At 53.6% G+C, this 19,173-nt stretch overlaps 1 protein-coding gene across 1 annotated transcript; it reads left to right on the forward strand.

The window, feature by feature from the left end:
- Positions 1 to 1,242: 1,242 nt before the first annotated feature.
- Positions 1,243 to 14,611, forward strand: NT5C1A (5'-nucleotidase, cytosolic IA). Its single transcript, XM_004426001.3, has 6 exons — positions 1,243 to 1,368; positions 7,844 to 8,011; positions 8,478 to 8,607; positions 10,221 to 10,343; positions 12,417 to 12,601; positions 14,246 to 14,611. The coding sequence occupies exons 1-6, from the start codon at positions 1,243 to 1,245 to the stop codon at positions 14,609 to 14,611; spliced, it is 1,098 nt and encodes a 365-aa protein (XP_004426058.1).
- Positions 14,612 to 19,173: the final 4,562 nt, after the last annotated feature.

Raw genomic sequence — 19,173 nt, forward strand, 5'->3', positions numbered from 1 at the left:
GGCTGGAGAAGGGCAAGTCTAAACAAACTTCCCCCCATCTTAAAACTTTTTATTATTGTTGTTGTTTTCCCTTCCTCCCACACAAGGTTTGGTTGGTTTCTCCCAAGACCTGGTGGAGGCTGGACAGATCTGGCCATTCTGTACCCGCTCCCAGTCAGATGCCCTCCAGGCTAAGCCAGTATTTTCTCTTGCTGCTCCCACACACCTGTGCACACTTCTAGGCTCACAAAGAGATGCCCCTTGTCTGCTTCCTGGCCTGTGCCTGGGATGGGTGGCATTAGTGTCTGCACCTCGGGGTCTGCACCAAGGGAGACAATGCCCTGGAACTCCAGGACTGTGGTCCAAGATTCCATGGTTGCAGAATTCCTTTTCTACCCTCCCTGCATCCAGTCTCTTCATAGCATGTCACTAACCACCCCAAGCTCGGCAGGTGGGACTTGGGAGTGAGCGTCCTCTGCTGGTCATCAAGGGGCCAGCAAGAACCCGGGTTCAGCGTCCTTGGGAGTCTCTGGTCTGGGTCACCAGCGAGGCGGAGGGGAGCCTGGTCTCGCCACAGACCTCAAGGGCCCCTTCACTTTAGTGAGGAAGAGCTGTCCAGCTGGGCCCTCCACTGTGAGCCCGGCTAGGAGCAGGTTCCTGCTCATGGAGCTGTTCATCCACCACCTCGTCCCTGTCCACGGAATGGACTAGGGTCTAGGGAAGGGGACGCCGCTCAGGGTCCCAGGGTCCTAGGATCAGAGCGGAAAGAGGGAGGCTAGCTCTTTTTTGTGGGGGGGGGGGGCTAAATTTTCATTTTCTCCTTTGGGAATCACTATGCTGGGGGGAAAAATTTGTCAGGTCTCCCCTCTCTCGGTGCACGTGAGCGCCTGCGAAGAACACGATCCCCGCAATCCTGAATCCGCAACAGCCCCAAGCCCCGCTTTAGGGCCCCTCCTCCTGAGAGCCCGAGAGGCCAATTCCCCATTCACTTCGGGCGTGGAGTGGTCGGGGAAGGAGAGCTCAGCTATCCCGAAATATACGTACAACAGCAGAAACACACGGGCAACCGTAGGGCGAGTTTAGCACCCCACCACTCCCCCCCCAGCACCACGCCCTCCCTCCCGGCTGGCGCGCACACACTCCCCGCCGCTGCCCGCCCCCTTCTCACGCCCGGGACGCACCTCCCTTCTGCAGCCCAGGCCCGCTAGCTCCGCGTCTCCTCCGCCGCCGCCTGCTCTGGCCGAGACAGGTCAGAGCCGGAGCATGGAACCCGGGGAGCCTCGGGAACCCCGCGAGCCCGGGCCGGGGGCAGAGACAGCCGCGGCCCCGCAATGGGAGGAAGCCAAGACTTTCTACGACAACCTCGCGCCCAAGAAGAAACCCAAATCGGTAAAAGCAGGGCACGGGTATGGGAGGAGGGCAGGGGAAGGGTCACCCGGAGAGGGGTCGTAAGCCCCCTGGAGAGGGACTCGCGGCGCCCCTCTAGGAGGGGACGCAGCCCCTCAGCTCCCGAATGCGCCCGGCCGTTGGCACGGGCTCGGGTTTATTTTAGGAGCTCTGCTCCGGCGTTGTTTTTTTCCGGGGCTCGGGTTCCACGCCAGGATCCCCCTCCCCCATGCTGTCATCAGGGCCCAGCTCGTTCCCGCGCCCGCAGCCTGAGGCGTGCGGACAGCACTTGTTGGCAAAGCCGGTCAGCAGCATCTGCGGAAGCGCCCCGGACTCGGGTAACCCGACTCTGGAAAACCGGCTCCATGCTGTGTGCTCTGGTTTCTGACGTCTGGGGCACCAGGCTCCAGACTTGAGCCTCTGCGTTCAGGCTCTGGGCTTGGGGCACTCCGCTCCCCGCATCCTAAATGAAGGGAGCTGCACGGGATCTGCGCTCCGCGCCCCTCGTATCCCGGCTCCCAACGCTGGACTCTGCGCCCCAGCTCGGGGCTCTGCTCCCTTCGCAGTGGGCATCAACATTCCCGGAACCCCCGTGGTGGTCTCAGCCCTCCGGGACTCACACAAAGGGGAGAGCTCCTCCCCCCATCGGACAAGTTCATGATGCTCTGGTTGGCCTTGGGCCTTGCTCACTCCAGCTTCCCAGATTTCAGAGTTTGAGGAGGGAACAGAGGATAGAGGCTGGCTCAGAGCATCCTCCAAAGAGCCTGACCTTAAAGCATCCTGCTGCTTCCTTCCAAAGACCCTTCCCCAGGAAGGCCACCCTGTCAACAGTCATTCCCTGTAGCACCTATAGGCTCTGCTCAGCAGTGGGGATTGAGTGATGAATGAGGCTGAGTCCCTGCCTCTGGAGCTCACAGTGCACTGAGGGAGACCCTGGACGTGGTGTGAGGGAGTGACTACCGACTAAGGAACGCTTTGTAGAGGTGGCATTTGAGCTGATCTTAAAGCCTGAGTAGGTGGAGTTTCCCAGGCGGAGAGGGGAACAGGATGGGGAAAAGGCCTGGAGATGTCTCTGAACCTGAGTGGGAGAATGCAGAATCTTTGGGAGAAGAGCTGGAGGGATGCCACGGACCCATGGAGGGCCTTGAATGCCGGGGTAAGGAGCCTGGACCTTATTTAGTGGGGTGAGGGGTTTTAAAACTAGGTTCCATGGAGCTCCCTGTTGCAGGGGGTTCTGCACACCTGTGAATCCAGTTTATTTTCTTTCTTCTTCAAACTACGTTTTAAACAATTAAAAATGTGTAACAAAACTCAGCTCACTCAAATGTATTATGTGGACATTTATCACCTTGGAGACCATCAACGTATTAACTTATGCGGCAAGTTGTTTGCTTTGTTTTTTTTTTAGCAAACCTCAGAATAAAGCTTTTCTTGTGATCTGTTTAATAAAAGAGTATTTTGAGATTACTGAGTCTCTTGAGACTTGCAGTTTAAAACAAAACAAAACAAAAAAAACCTTTTACCATTTGCAACCACTTATTGGTGTGAATCAGGGCTTTCTCAACACTGTGCAATAAACGAACAAACGCAGAAACACATTAACTAGGTGATGAAACTTAAGGCTGCACTGGCATCCTAGCCCCCAGTTTCAAATGTCGTCATCGGAACAACTGCGCTATTTTCATTGGTTGACATTAAAATAAATACAACATGTACATGTAATACATTTGAATTTGTAAAATAAATTTATACCAATAAAATAGGGTAATATCTGTTTTACATATTACAAGACTTCATTTGAATAAAAGGTCAACCTACTTTTTAAAAAAGTATGAAAACCATTATGGAGCTATTGCAGGATTTTTCAGCAGGGGATTAACTTGGTCCCATTTTCATTTAGAAAGATCACTCTGGGGCGGTGGGGTGGATGGATTGGAGAGGGTGTGTCTGGCAGCAGGCAGACCAGTGAGGAGGCTGGTCCCTGCCTGAGGAGGAAGCTGGACTAATGTCATGGCCTGGGGGATGGAGAGGAGGGGATGGACGTTGGGGACTAGAGTGGTGAGTGGAGTTCATAATCTATTTCCTCCCCAAGCACTAAGGAACCTGGGAGCTCAGGCCCGGTTGTCAGTCATGACCTCTCGGTCGGCCCCCAACCCTCACTGTTCTCTGGGAGGCAAGGAGCCTGGCAGCTTCCTGGCCCCTACTCCTTCCTGCAGTAGCCCCTCCTCCCTCCCTTTGGGGGTTTTGGGCCTCATGGGCCGAATTTGGGCCTGGCCTGGCCTTACTCTCATTCCCAGGAGCCTGAGTGAAATATTTAATCCCTGAGGCCCGTAGGAGGCCTGAACCTCATGGCGTCAGAGGACTTCCTCAGTCCGGACCTATCTGTCTCTCTCTCCTCTGGCAGCCCTTCTCCCTCTAAGTCCTTCTAGAAATAATAGCCTTTGGCCATGTTCCTATCTTGGGCCCAAGAGGCAGAATCATGTCGGCCTAAATGAGAGCTCCTCAGGCAAGCTGGGTGGGGCTGGGCTGCCCTCCATTATCCCCCCACCCATTGCCCAGCCCCAGGGGAAGGCAGACAGAGCTGGCAGGACCCTGGTTCCCTGGAGCCCAATTTTCCCAGGCTGAGTGCCTGGTCTGGGATAAGGGTCTGTCTGACCCACTTCCCGGTCCCGAATCTGAACTTCTTTCTGATTTCTGGAGGGACTGTCCCTAGGTGCACCTGACAACATGTGACGGGGTGCCTCCCTCTGCAGCTGGGTCCAGAGGGTCTCTAAGTACTTGGTTTCTCCCAGCTCTGGCCAGCCCCCTTCACCTGTTCCTTCAGCTCCACCTGGAGCCCACACAGGCTGCTCGTCTCTCCCAGCTGGGATCCGCATTTCCCACAGCAGCTCCTGCCCTCCGGCCCTTAGACTCCTCCTCACTTGTTCAGTGTCAGAGCAGGCTGAGCGGGGAGGCAGCGTCCTGCCTGGGGACCTCCATTCTGAGGAGAAAGAGAGCCCTGCCCTTAGAAACCTCAGTCTGAGGGCATGGAGCCCCTCACCATTTCTCCCAAATCTGGAAAGGGAGGGCCGTGTCTGGAGAGTGTCCCAGGGAAGTGGCTGAAGCAGCAGGGGGTGGGATTTTCTGGCAGCGATTGAGGAGGGGCACATCAGAGGAGCTGCTGTGGGGGTGGAGGCCAGGCTAGAGGCCAGAGACTGGGGATATTATCTGGCTCTGCCTTGACTTTGCCGTGCGACCTAGTGTAACACTCTGCCCCTCTCTGGGCCTATTTCCCCATCTGTAAAAGAGGGAAGTAGAGACTCCTAGGGCCAAGGCAGCTGGGATATTTTTCCTGTAATGGCCAGAGGTGGGATAGGATGGGGTCTGGGCAGGTCAGCCAGAGGGGACCAGAACACCGCAGTCTGGAAGGGACTGTGGGACAGAGAGTGAGCAGTGAGACCTTGGCTGGCTGCCTGGGCGGGAGCAGCCAGCTTGGGAACCTGCCTGAAGGGGCTGGGAGGGCAGCTGGCTCTCCGACCTTGAAGAGATGTTAGGTCTGTCCCTGGGGCAGTAAGCCCAGGGGGTGGGGTAAGCTCACCTCCTGTCTTAGAGGCCAGCAGGCTTCCTGGGTTTATGAGAGTGGGCCTCTGCACACCCCCAACCCCACCCTTGCCATCCATAGCCATCCCTCTATCACTCCTTTTCTTTAGATCTTTTAACTTTACCTTTTTTCCTTGAAGGCTCACAGCAGCTAAGGGGGCTGGGAGGTACCCGGCTCAAGGACACACAGACACACGGGGGTGCTTGGCACCTGGGAGACGTACTTGGGCTGAGCCCCAGTGGACAGGCCCTGTCCTGGCACTGCCTTCCACTGCCCCTGCTGGCCACATACACCATCTTGGTTGGGGTAAAAGTCAAATGCAAACCGAGGTCCACCTCATGAGCTTGGGGAACTCTTTGGTCTTCCATTCCTACTTTGAGGTTCTAAAGCTTCACTAGCTGCTGGCCATTCGTAGCTACTTAAATTTAAATTGATTAAAATTAAACACAATTAAAAATTCAGTTCCTTAGTCTCACTAGCCACATTTCAAGTTGCTCCATAGCCACATGTAGCCACACGGACAGCACTGGACATTTCTATTATGGCAGAAAGGTCTATTGGACAGTGTTCCTCTAAAGGATGGCACAAATCTCTGCAGTGGGGATAGATCTAAGCTCCATGGGGGCAGGGATCACACTTGTATTGTTTCCTGCCAGTGCCTGTCACATGGTAATCACTCACTGTTGTCAACTGATTAGGACCCAGGCTTGACTCCAGAGAGAAGCAGGGGGTTGAGTGCATGGCCCACAGCGCTATCAGGAGAGGCCAGAAAGTGAGCTCCATTTATGAGTCTTGCCCCCAGCTTGAGCCCCTGTGTCGTCATCTGTAAGGTGGGAATCGTCGTCCCAGGACGGCTCAGGTCACAGAGATGTGGTGGGACTCTGGGTGTCTGTGAGTCCCCTGGGCACCCACATTCTGATCCTCCCTGGGGATTATAAAGGGTGCAGCTGCTGTCTGTGGTGCCATGCCCCTGTCCCCATTCCACTAGAGGTGGTGAAGGAGCTCTGAGGCCCTCCCGGGGCCCTGAGAGAAGGCCCTCTGCAATCTAGCACCTGCCTACTCTTCTGGGCTTGTCTACACTCATGCCCCCACGCCCTGGGCTCTGCTCACCTTTGTGAATGCACTGTGTAGGTGCGTGCCTCCTCACGCCTTCCTTCACCCTCCTCCTCCTTAAAGGCTCCTCTCCCATGACAACTTCCTCTGAGCCCCTGTCACCAAGACTTTGCTTTCACCTGTGGTCTGTCACTCATTTCAGTCCCTTTTGCATCTCTGTTTACCTGTCTTTCCCCACTACCAGCCTGTGACTCTGAGGGCGAGAGCCAAGTCTATACCAGGACCACCCCCAGGCAAAGCCCACATGCCTGGCACAAAGAGCCAGTAAATATTTGTCAAATTTGCATCTACCAAAAAAATATTCTCTGAGTACCTGCTATATATCAAGCAATCTGAACAGATTAGGGCACTGCACTGGAGTTTCTAGTTCGTGTTATATTGTCATGACAAATACTGTTTCTTATTGAAATATATTACTTAAAAGTTTGGATGCATTAAAAATTTACTGAGCACCTACTATGTGCTAGTCACAGTTCTAAGCACTAGAGATACACTAAATGAACAAGATAGTCATAGTTCCTGCTCCCTCAGAACTTGAGCATAGTTCCTGCTTCCTCCTTAGAACTCTGTTTAGAAATAGGAATAGCTAAATAAGCAATTATAACTGTGTTAAATTCAACTAAAAAGAAAATCCATAGGAGAGGTAGCAAGCCCATGACAGGGGGTGAGGGAAGTCTTCCTAGAGGCGACATGTAGTTTGAGACCCGAAGGTTGGGTAGAAATTAGTTGGATGGAGACTCAGGGAAAGAGCAGATCTAGCAGAGGGAACGTCATGTACAAATGCTCAGAGAAAGAGGGAGAAAGTGTGCTTGGGCATGAGAAAGGTCAGATTGAGCAAAGCAGAGTAATGGGAAGGTGAGAGTGGAGAGAGAGGTGGGGGTGTGTCGTGAAGGGCTTTCTACTCCATACTCAAGGCTGCTGAAGAGAGTTCGAGAAGAGTGGGTACCACTGAAGGGGGGTGCCATGGTCAGATATGAACTTGAGAAAAATCCTCTGACAACAATATGGATGACAGATTGGAGGGGTGCAAGATGGTGATGGCCTAGACTATGGTAGGGAAGAAAGAAAGAAGTGGATGTCGAATCTACTAGAATTGTAGAGTTGTCAGATTTTGGTGATTGATTGATGGGGGAGGGAGTTGGGGAAGAGGGAAGACTTGAGGTTGACTTCTAGGCTTCTGGCTTAGGAGGTGAGTGCATGGTGGTGCTGAGCAGTGAGATGAGGAAAGGAGGAAGGGGATCAGGTTTGGGGGTGGAGAGGGTGGCGGGAATTCAGCCTTGGGCATGTTGAGTTTCAGTGTCTGTTAGTCAACTGGGGCAGTTAGAGATATGAGTCTGGAGCTCAGGGGAAAGATCTGGGCTGGAGATAAATTTTCTTATATGATTGTCATGTTTCTGGGTACCATTTCTTCCTAAGGGCATGTAGTTCTCATTTTATAATGGAAACCATGTGGAGACCATCTTGAGCATCAGTCATACTCTGGCTACAAACACTGTATTCATTTTCCTGTTGTGTCCAGATGGCCAACTAGATTGCAAACACTCCAGGGCATGTCCCTCCCATCTGATCATGCTCCTCGGTGAGGAGCCACCATGTCCCTCAGTCCCCAACTGGGTCCTGCACAGAGGGGGTCCTGACCCAGGTCTGCCTCTGCCCAAGGCTGAGCCTCCTGAGGGCAGAGGCTGGGCTTGGGTCTTCTCCCTGTCCCCAATCCCTGGAGGGGTTGATACATGAGAACTACCTCAGAGGAGTCTGAGTGAGGGCCTTTCCTCTGCACCTCTGCAGCCCAAGCCTCAGAATGCAGTCACCATTGCTGTGTCCTCCCGAGCCTTGTTCCGCATGGAGGAGGAGCAGCGGATCTACACGGAGCAGGGCGTGGAGGAGTATGTGCGCTACCAGCTGGAGCATGAGAACGAGCCCTTCAGTCCCGGGCCGGCCTTCCCCTTCGTGAAGGTGAGGGGCAGTTCCACCACTAGCCATTCAGCGCCTTTGTGGGGATTAGAAAAAACCACTCCCGTGGGTGTTTGAGTAAGGAAAAGGGGCCCCCCTGGGCAACTGCCACCCCACAGGAGCACGGCTTGGCAAGGGGACAGAGCCATTGTGAGAAGAAGAGGCCACCCCATCCTCTGGACTAATGCAGCCCCACTCCAGGTAACCAGCTTGGTGAGTGGAACATGGGCTGGATTTCAGGCCCCATTCACCCCTTTTAGTGAGGTGCCCCTGGGCAATAATCAACCCGTACAATGGCGAGACTGGGGGAAGACAGTCCATGTCCACTGATCTCACCCCAAGCCTGGCCCCTGACCTCCCTCTCCTCCCCCCATCAGATCCCAGCTCTTCCTTCCTCCCCAACCCTGGCTACCAACTCCAGTTGTCAGTCCCTGGGGGTCTGAGCTGGAGGGTCCCCTCTCCCATCCAGGCTCTGGAGGCTGTGAACAGGCGGCTGCGGGAGCTCTACCCTGATAGTGAGGACCTCTTTGACATTGTCCTTGTGACCAACAACCACGCTCAAGTGGGTGTCCGTCTCATCAACAGTATCAACCACTATGGTGAGCACGAGGGGCCTGGCCATGGGACAACCCTACCAGACACCTGGGGACGGGGCCACACCTCTGCAGGGCCCGGTAAACTGGCTGGAACCTCAAGCCCAGCACTGTGCCTGTAAACTGGCTCTTTAAAAAAACAAAACAAGGGGCTGGTCCCATGGCCTAGTGATTAAACTTTCATGTGCTCTGCTTCAGTGGCCTAGGTTCACTGGTTCAGAACCCGGGCACAGACCTACATCACTCATTAGCCATGCTATGGCTGTGCCCAGCATACAAAAAATAGAGGAAGATTGGCACAGATGTTAGCTCAGGGCTGATCTTCCTCAAGCAAAAAAACAGGAAGATTGGCAGCAGATGTGAGCGTAGGGCGAGTCTTCCTCAGCAAAAAAACGCCCCTGATTGTAGCATTGCCATTTCAGAGTGTAAATATTCCCACCATGGCTGATTTCAAGCTGAATATTTGACATTCGGCTCCTACAAGCTGTCTCAAGCCAGCTCCAGCACACCACTGTGCAGGCTCCATTCCCAGGGCACTTGTTGCCTCCATGCCTCAGTTTCTCTATCTGCAATGGGGCTAACAGGCCTTAAGGCTGCTGGGAGAAGCAGGTGCAGTCATCAGAGTGGAGGAGCTTTGTGTCTTAGTTCAAATTCTTGATTGAAAGTAACAGACTCTCCAGAGCTAGCTTAAGCTGAAGAGAATAATTTCTTATCAGGTTGCAGGAGTGTCTCTTAGAACCACAGGACAGGAAGTAGAATTGGGCTCACAAAGGCCTGAATCCAAGTACTCGAAATTTTTGCTGGACTCTTTTCTCTCTTGGCCACATTTCTGCTTTTCTCAGCAAGTCTGTTCCTTTTTTCCCCGTCTCTCTCTCTCTCTCCCCAAACTCCGTTTCTCTGCTTTAATTGAATATGGCCAAAATTTATGAGTTTATAAATCCTTGTTTTAAGCAACCAAGAGAGTGCAGTAGGCATTTTTAATCGTAATTTCAAGTTGCTGGGAGTAGGGGTGATATTCAAAATATTTAACCACCTTGTGACACAGACACTGAGTAACGAGGACAGACACCACCTATAGTACTGGAGCAGGGGCCTGAAGGGCCCTGCTGCGCCAGCCATTACTCCTTCCGTTGCCGATTGTCCTGCCTGGCTGGAGTAGTGATGCGGTAACTCAGTGGGCTCAGAGCAGCAGCCGTTTACCAACCAGCAAATATTTTACAACCCAGCAGCCATGGGTACTAGGTGACGATCAGCCCAGGCTGGGAGAGAATCTGACTGGCCCAGCTTGGGTCAAGTGCCTGCCCCTATCCAACCAGCTATGGCCAGGAGGGTCAGGCATGCCTTGGGGGACCCACCTTTTGTAGTACCGTCATTCCCTGGAGAGAGGATGTTACTGTGAGCCAGGCAATTGCTCCAGAGATGAGATCACCCCTATTTCATGGATGAGGGATGGGGGTGCTCAGAAAGGGGGAATGCTAGCCTAAAATCACTCAGAGAATCGCTCTGCTGCACCACTACCACTCAGAACCAAGATGGCGTCCATTGGACATGGAGGGACCACTCTGAGGCCCTGAGGGCTGGCCCTGGCATCACCTGGGTACTCTCTGCCTCCTCCCCAGACCTGTTCATCGAGAGGTTCTGCATGACAGGTGGGAATAGCCCCATCTGCTACCTCAAGGCCTATCACACCAACCTCTACTTGTCTGCTGATGCGGAAAAAGTGCGGGAAGCCATTGATGAAGGTGGGTCAAACTGGGGCGGGAGAATGTAGGGAGTCTGGCAAAGGGGTCCCAGAGGTAGGAGGCCTGGTCCTAAAGCTCTGAGCAGGTGCTGGGGCTTGCCATGGTAACTGGAAGGGGCACACCTTCCTTAATTGCTATGACCCGTCCTGTAAACTCTGAGAATAAGACCTCACCTTCTCCACTTATTGCCCGTCTGTTCCACTCTCCCACCTCCTGTGCTACCATGTTGAGGATGCTTTCACTCATCAGCATCACCCAGCCTTCTGTTTCCATGGAAACTTTCCTTACAGCCCAGAAAGCTACTCCCTTCTTAGAATCCTCCAGGTCAGTAGGAGGTCTGAGTCCTGTGTGATCATGGGCAGCCTCTGCCCCTCTCTGGGCCAGTGGGGAAGGAGATCAGTATCTAGTCCAGCTTGAGCAGTGGGGTCTGGGAAATGGCTAGCATTTCCAGCAGCTGGACTGGCCAGCATTGCGGTGAGGCCAGGAGACCCAGCTGTAAGTACTGACGAAGAGAATTTCCCTCCATGTGTGTCTTTCAAGGGGCAGTTTGGGGTGGTATCCATAGTCTCAGTCCTCCTGACGGGGTGTGTATCCTTATCGTATGTGCAAGAAAACAGGCCCACAGGGGAGGAAGGACTGCCCCACTGCCTGAGAGGGCTCCTCAGGCTGAACACTGCTGACAGGTTTCTTTATCAATCAACAATATATTCATTTTTCTCTTCCTCTTTCATGCTGTCTCCTGCCTAGAAGCCTGGCCTCTCTCTCACCTGATGTCTCACTCCTCTAAGCTGCTGGGGGCTCCAAGAGGCTTTCTTTAACCAGGAACCAGAAGCCATTTCCCTAGACAGATGTCACACCCTCTGTTTGGGGCCTTGGCACTGGCCTGCGTGTGTGCCTCTATATATGCGTAATTTGAGCTCAGGCTAGGGAGCAGGGGACGGTCAGGAGGGAGGCCCTGCCCAGGGTAGGGGTGGTTCTGGTTCATCTTGGCTCTGGTGTTGGCAGAGCTGAGAAGGTGCCTGGCCCAATGCCCAGGGCCTGATCCTACTTATAGCAACCTCAGGCTAGTGAAGTTGCTGTGGGACTGGCACTGCTTACTCCTCCCAAAGTTCTGGCTGAGCTCAGCCCCTATGATCCTAGATTCCCAAAGCGCAGGGCTGAAGCTGCCTTTGGAGAGATGAAGAATAGGGAAGGGACTGGGCCAGCTGCCCACTTCCCTAGCTTCCTAGCAATGGCTCTCTGTTGTCCACTGCAGCTATAGTCTGGAGCCTGGGTTCCCAGCAGGCATCCTTGACCCCCTAGGGAAGCCCAGGATTGCAGAGAGTCTGCACACAGTCGAATGTAATTAGCTCTGCCTCCCTTGGCCACCCACAGCCTGGGTAGGGCATACATGGGTACCACTGTGGCGGTAGACTGAGGATGCCCACACACACTCAGCCTACCCTAGACTGCAGCCTGGGATCTCAGCCCCAGACAGAGCTGAAACGCCCTTAATTTTACCTTGGTCCAGAGAAGGGGAGGGGCCTGCTGGAATCAACAGCAAGAGAATAACTGAGGCCAAGCCAGGGTTGGGGCTCTTCCTGGCCCCCCTGTAGATCTATATCAGGGGCCTGTGAGGAACTCCTGGGACAGCAGTGGCCTGGGGGACCCTTCCTTCCAGCCAGGACTAACATTCAGCTGGTCCATACCAGCATGACCTTACTAGATATTAAAGTATTAAAAATTTTCCATACTGATTGATGATAGCTCCTGCCTTGAGCCTTCTGAGTGCCCCCCCGTGCCCTGGGACACCCCCATACCTTCCCACAAAGCAGCAACTAAAAAGGAAACCCTGGCACAGGCCCGGGCCCTCAGAGCCTCACTCAGAGCAAAAGCCACAATCCATTCTTATTAGCCAGTTTTTAAATATTCTGAATATTAGCCCTCTTTAGCCTTGCCCCCAATCCTGAGTGGGGCGGGTGGGGCAAGGTTAGCCGGAGATAGCTCCCTCCTGGTCCCAGGCTGCTGAGGTGGGTGTCAGGGGGCCCCTGTTGCCTGGATGAAGGCAGACAACGCTTGCCTCTCTCTGCCCAGGGATCGCAGCCGCCACCATCTTCAGCCCCAGCAGGGACGTGGCTGTATGCCAGAGTCAGCTGCGCGTGGCCTTCGATGGGGACGCAGTGCTCTTCTCGGACGAGTCAGAGCGCATTGTCAAGGCCCATGGGCTGGACAGTTTCTTCGAACACGAGAAGACCCACGAGAACAAACCTTTGGCCCAGGTGCTGCACACACTCCCCAGAACCCCTGAGGGGAGCAGGGCGGCTCCCCAGAACCCTCCAGCCCAGACCCAAACCCCAGGGTTGGCCCAGAATCCAGCCAGGTCCCCTCACCAAACCTCCAGCCCTCATCCCTCTAACCTGACCCCTGGATCCCCTCACTGAGCTTCTACCCCTTCATTGAGCCCCCATCCCCCTCACTGCAGCCCACCCCCCCCCGAAGCCCCCTTTCTGTCTCTAAGCCCCTCTCTGAAGCCTCTACCTCTTCTTTGCAGCTCCTTTATGAGGTCTCCATCCCCTCCCTGAAGCCCCCATCCCCGTTCTGAAGCCTCCGTCTCCTTTCTGAGGTCTCCGTCCCTTTTCTAAAGTCCCCACCCCTCTTTGAAGGCCTCACCCTCTCTCTCTGAAGCCGCCATCCTCTCTCTGGAACCCTCGTCCCCTCCCCGAGATTCTCCCACCCCTCTGAGTAGGCTCCCATCCTCTCAAGAAGCCCCTGTTTCCCTCACTGGAAGAAAGGAAGTGGCCTGGACCCCTCACCTGGGCAGGGAGATCCAGCGGGTGTGTGGTGTTGGGCCACACCAGCCCTTCCCCATCCCCATCCATCCCTTGGCCAGGGGGTCCCATCCATCCCTTGGCCAGGGGGCTCAGGGACCCTCACTCACCCTCAAACTGCTTGGAGTCTCTCTGAGAGCAGAATATGCCCTAGAACTTGGTGGAAATTCCCTGGGGTTGGAGCTGTTGGGATTCCCCAGCTCTGCTGGGAGCGGCTATCTGTACTTTTAACAAAAATCTCGGTACTCAATAATCCCAGAGTCCCTCTCTCCAAGAGCTCAGCAGGCTTCAGTTGTGGCCCCCGAGTGTTCATTTCACTTCTGTTCCTATTGGTTTCCTCTAAAATCCTTGGGAATCCAGGGCAGGACAGCTTTTCCACTAAGTGGTGAGCAGAGGCCCAGGAGACCACTGCTTGCTCCCGGTCACCCGGCGAGTGAGGGCTCTCCAAGATTAGAAGCCCATCTTATTTCCAGCTGCTGTTAGTTTTCTTCTTCCTCATCATCTGGTTCTTTATTCACATGTCCTCATTAATTAAGCTTCATTGTTCCAGACACAGTAGAGAGTAAATCCTTTCCCTGACCCTAGAGTGCTGGAGCAGGATGCCCTGAGACCCCTGCGTGCCCCAGGGGCAGGTCAATATTCAGCAGTTACGCATTCATCTGTCTGTCCCAGCTGTTTGCAGCTGGAGTCCATTCTGACTGGAGGGTGCCCATGCCATAGTTACTAACTATTTTTAATACTTTCCCCGCTGATGGGCACAGAAGGCCACACTTACGGAGCTGCAGGACAGGCTCCCATGTACCTGGGGGCACGTGGATGGACGTATATAGTAACAGCTGCCCTGGTATGGTTATTCTGACACAGACACCCCCAGTCACAGCAGTATTCATACCCAGACCGACATAGGTACCTACAGTCCCATTGATGCACACAGTGGCCTGAGCAGGCATAGCAGAACTGAGAGATTTAGGGATCCTGAGAAGCTTTCCCACCCCAAACAGTAAGACACTAGTACTTTAAGTAGGATCCCAGCTGGAGAGGGGGCACACGACTCGGGGAGGAATGAGCTCACAGTGTTCCCTTGCCTTTTCATAGGGCCCCTTAAAGGGCTTTCTGGAGGCGCTGGGTAGGCTGCAGAAGAAGTTCTACTCCAAGGGCCTGCGCCTGGAGTGCCCAATCCGCACCTACTTGGTAACAGCACGCAGCGCAGCCAGTTCTGGGGCCCGGGCTCTCAAGACCCTGCGTAGCTGGGGCCTGGAGACGGATGAGGCCCTGTTCCTTGCAGGAGCGCCCAAGGGCCCCCTCCTTGAGAAGATCCGCCCACACATCTTCTTTGATGACCAGATGTTCCATGTGGCTGGGGCTCAGGAGATGGGCACAGTGGCTGCTCATGTACCTTACGGCGTGGCACAGACACCCCGGCGGACTGCACCTACAAAGCCGGCCCCATCTACACAGTAGCTGAGCCACCAGCTTCATGACCCACATTGCTCCAGGCTCAGCTCCCTGTCATTCTTTGGCACGTCATCCAGTGGACCCTTCTAATTCCTCACCACTCTGCATGTCTGCCCTCATCCCTATGCGTGATGTACTTGTAGGAAATTATGGAGACTGGACTGGCACTTTTCCAGACCTTCTTTTGGGCCAGCACTGTGCCATGACGCTAGCTAGGAAAGTAAGACTGTGCAGAGCTGCTGAATTTAAGGGGAAGTTGATGGGACCAAGGGTGGGAGGGTCAGAGGAGCCAGGATGCCTCAAAAGGGGCTTAGGATGAAAATTAGCTCAGTGTAGTACAAAGAACACTTCTTTGAGAGAGAAGGGATCTGGCTTCTAAGCTGTGTCCTGGCACTAACTGCATGACTTTGAGTAAGTCCCTTCCATTCATAGGCCTCGGTTTCCCCATCTTTTAGGTGGTTTTCAAACTCTTCTTTACCGAAAGAAGCTTGGTTTTATCAGAGTGCCCTCTTTGAAGGAAGCATTCTGTGCCGGAGCTGCTGCTGGTATATATGGCAACTTTGTGCAAATTACAGAAGGACGCTGTCTCTAGAATGAATTATGAAAAGACAGCCCTTCTTCTGGGCTGCCCCAGACCCACACTGGGATACACAGCTTGCTTAGCAGGATAGAGGCTGGATTTCAGCCCCCACTGGCTCCATAGTCCAGAGGCCTTTGTCAAATGGCAAAATGCACAATCGTCCACAGCAATCCTACCTATAATTTTACACGTTTGGAAACCACTGGACAAAAAGACTTATCCGCTTCCTGTGATCCTCTAATCCAAGCCATCAGGGGTCAGCTGCCAGGTGCAGGGGTTGTGAAAGGAGTGAGGGGGTGCACTTCACCTGCATGCAAACTCTCCTCCAGCCAGCAGGGGGCACTGCAGGCTCTTCCTGGGGAGGCGCTTTAGTGGTAGCCTGCTCAGTGCTTCCTTTGCTTTTCCTTTAGCCCAAGTTCAGTTGTTCCTGCCTGCCAGCCCCCTCACCTCAGCCCTTACTCCTTCAATTATTGCCTCCTGCTGTGCTGCCAAGCTCTGCCAATGGGGAAAGAGGCAGAGCATCGGGCTTTACTGTTGTGGACCCAAATGTAGGGGAGAAAGCTCAGTGGCTGAAGTGGGAGGATGTTCAGGCTGAGCCCGAGGGAAGGCCTGCCTGCGGTGACGTGGGGAGGTCTAGTCTGAGGGAGTGACCAGTTAGAGAGGAAGGGGCTGAAATGTGCACTAGCAAGATTCTCCAGCTGTGGGACCATGAGTGGAAGTAATGAGCTCTCCGTCACTGGGATGCTATGCAAGGGACTCCAGGATGAGGTGACCTCCCCTTGCGGTGCACTGGTGAATTCCCCACCCTTGCAGGAGCCCGTTCATCCCCCTTCCGGGGGAGAACTCTCACTGCTGGATGAGTCAGCCTCCTCTTTTGCTGACCAGCCTGACTCTCTCCAGAGGGAGGGTGGGAGCACCAGGAAGGTCCCGGTGGAAGATCCAGAAGGGGTGAGCAGATGTCTGTGGTGGGGACTGATTGCCCGGCTCCCAGGGGGAATCCTAGCTGTGAGCAAGCACTTTGTGAAGACAGCTGAAGGTATCATCAGAGGGGGCAGGAGTCTGGAGGTGTGTGCAGGAGAGCTGGAATGCTTGTGAGGGTAGAAGAGGGGGTGAAGGGCCACCTGGAGCCTGATCTTTGTCCTTTTGAGCACTCAGCCCAGGGTCTGAATGGGCGCAGGTTCTGAGCAATGTAAGGCAGGGTAGTAGTTGCAGAAAGATAATCCAGGAAGGAGGAGAAAGAGAGAAGACAGAAGTGGTTCTTGAAATGAGCAGAGTTTGGGCCAGAAGAGAAGTGCTGGGCTGGGCTTCACTATCAGCCCAGTCCAGCTGGGCCTCTTGGAGGCCACCAAGGGGCTGGTCCTGGGGAAGAAGGGCAAGGCTGTGCTGAGTGCCTGGGGCAGACGCCCACCGCTGACTGCCTTAGCAGGGGAAGGGCAGGTGATGAAGCTGTCTTTGCACAAGTTCATTTCCATCCACAGCCAGGATCCTTCTGGCCAACAGAGGAGACCTCAGGGCAGAGGGCCTGGTTTTGAGCTCCTTCCTCTGCCTGTGCTCCAAGCCCAGCCAGGAGGTACTGTGAGACCTAAGAACAACCTCAAGGAAATGAAAAGGAAGTGAGGACAGCTCAACCCAAGTCACCTTGGTTCCTGGCTGAACCGCGGAAAGGCTTCTTGCCCCCCTGCCCCAAGAATCACCCCCTCAGATGAGCCTTCAGGGCCCACAGAGCCAGCTGGTGGCCCACAGAATGGCATTAGGCTGTGGTGACCACACATGCACTGTGAAGGCAGCACCAGATGTCACCTAATTAAGATAAACCCCAGGGATCCTGGGAACCACGAGGTCCTGCCCCCAGAGTCTAGTGATCAACACCTGACTCTTCTAGGTCTCCCAGGAAGCAGGAAAATATGATGCTGGAAGCAGAAAGATAAGGTGCCATAAAAATTATGGATTTCACTGGAGCCACCATTAACAGACATAGACACCATTAATAGACATAGACAGTCCAAATTCTATTATTGAAGCCATAAATGAGCATCTCAGGCCTAGAAAAAAGCTTTCAGTGGCTAGAATAAAAGGCCAGAAGTCCTCGGGGCAGGCTTAGGCAGCAGCCTGACACATCTTCTGATTGGTTCAAGTGGTGAGGAGGAGCCCTGGGGCGAGGAGCATCGTGTATTATATCCCCAGCCAAATTAAAAACCCAGGCCCGGCTGTGGACAGCAGCGCTGGGTGGAGGGGCCACAGCTCCCGAAATCTGGACCCCTGTAGCCGAAAGCACTGCTTCTGCAAGTCCTGCAGAACACTTCCCAGGAAATGCTGCCAACGAAGTCCAGGACTCAATGGAAACTGCCACTTAGCAGAAAAACAGAAGCCCTGTCACTGCGCACAGAGACTGCTGAGATGGTTGCAAAACAACCCCCTCCCCTTCCTGAGAGCCCAAATGGAATGGTGGAGATGCAGCAGAAAATGCCAGAAGAAATCAAACCCAGCAAGAAGTTCAAATCCAAGATGGATCTGGCGTTATAATGATATTCAACTGGTGTGCACCAGTACAGCCAAACTGGTGCTTAAAATATTGAAATGCCTCCATAACAGTTGGAAAATAGCACTGGCCTGAGGTCCTGGGTGCCCGTGAATGGCTTCAGTTGCCCTGCCCCCTCCGTTGTGATGGCTGCGTCTTCCCATGATCCAGCTAAATGGGCTTCCAGAAGGCTGCACCAGCATGATGGCCAGTGTCCACTCCATTTGGTGGTGCCCTGGCAATGCTGGTTTAGAGAGGTAAAGTAGCTTGTCCAAAGTCACACAGCTAGTAAGTGGCAGCACGAGGACTCGAGCTCGTGTGTATCTGATGCTAGGACCCAGGCTCTTAACCATTTGCCATGTGGCCCATATACGTGCGTAGAGGTGGCAATAGAAGCTTCACAACAAAGGAATTCACCTGCCAGTCAGTTAACATGTTGACCTCCTGCATGTTAAAATGCTATAATACACTTGAGTGGGTACATTTTTGTTATAGCCTTCTAAATAGCTAAGAATAATTTAAATTAGAGCCAAATATTTATAGATCCCCTGAAGCACCTCCAAACATCCCCAAGTTCCATGGAACCCAGTCTGAAGACCCTGTATTGGGCTAATGCAGGGTTGGCAAACTACAGTTCCTTGGGCCACATCTGGCCCACCACCTGTTTTTGTAAAGAAACACAGCCCTGCCCATTTGTTTGCATATGTCTACGGCTGCTTTGGCACTACAACAGCAGAGTTGAATTGTTTCAATAGAGACCACAGAGCTGAAAATATTTATCTGGCCCTTTACAGAAAATGTTAGCTGACCCCTGGGCTAAGGCAAACATCCCTGGCCCACTCCTCAGTGAGAGAGACCAGCTCACATCCACCTAAGCATTTGGAGGTAGAGGCTGGCTCCATCGCCGACTGGGCAGCACGTGGGAGCTCCATGCCCATCTGTGAGCATTGTTAGGGCTGCAGAGGATTGCAGAATTGATGTTAAACATAGCAGACCCTTGGCATCTGAGGATTTAAGATGTCAAGTTTTGGCTATTTTCAAGTGACCCACGGCCAGTTGTAATTTGAAATGTTGTTGATGCACAAATTTGACTTGCGTGTGCCCTCCCAGGCTGATAAGTGAGGGGCAGGGAGAAGGGCCCCTGTCTGGGGCTGAGCCCAGCTGGCTGTCCAGCATCTGCTCAGTGCGGCTTTGTTGTTCTCAACTTGTTGTTGCCCTCACGGGGCCTCTCGGGAAGCGATAAGTGCCGGTAGATGGATGGGCCTTAGCTAAATATTAGTTTTGGCTAAAGTGAATTGCCCAGCGTTGACTTCAGTGCTCAAATCTGACATGTCATCCATATGCTCTCTGTGGAAGCAAGATGGAAGTTGTTCACAAAGATGGTCCCAGTGAGGGCGTTTGCTGGTTCAGAAGTTTCTGATCAAGCAAGAGATAAAACTCCAGTGAAAGATGGAATGGCAGTTTTCTTGT

Source organism: Ceratotherium simum, chromosome 22 (assembly GCF_057802395.1).
Source record: "Ceratotherium simum simum isolate JZ-2026a chromosome 22, ASM5780239v1, whole genome shotgun sequence".
Taxonomy (NCBI): domain Eukaryota; kingdom Metazoa; phylum Chordata; class Mammalia; order Perissodactyla; family Rhinocerotidae; genus Ceratotherium; species Ceratotherium simum.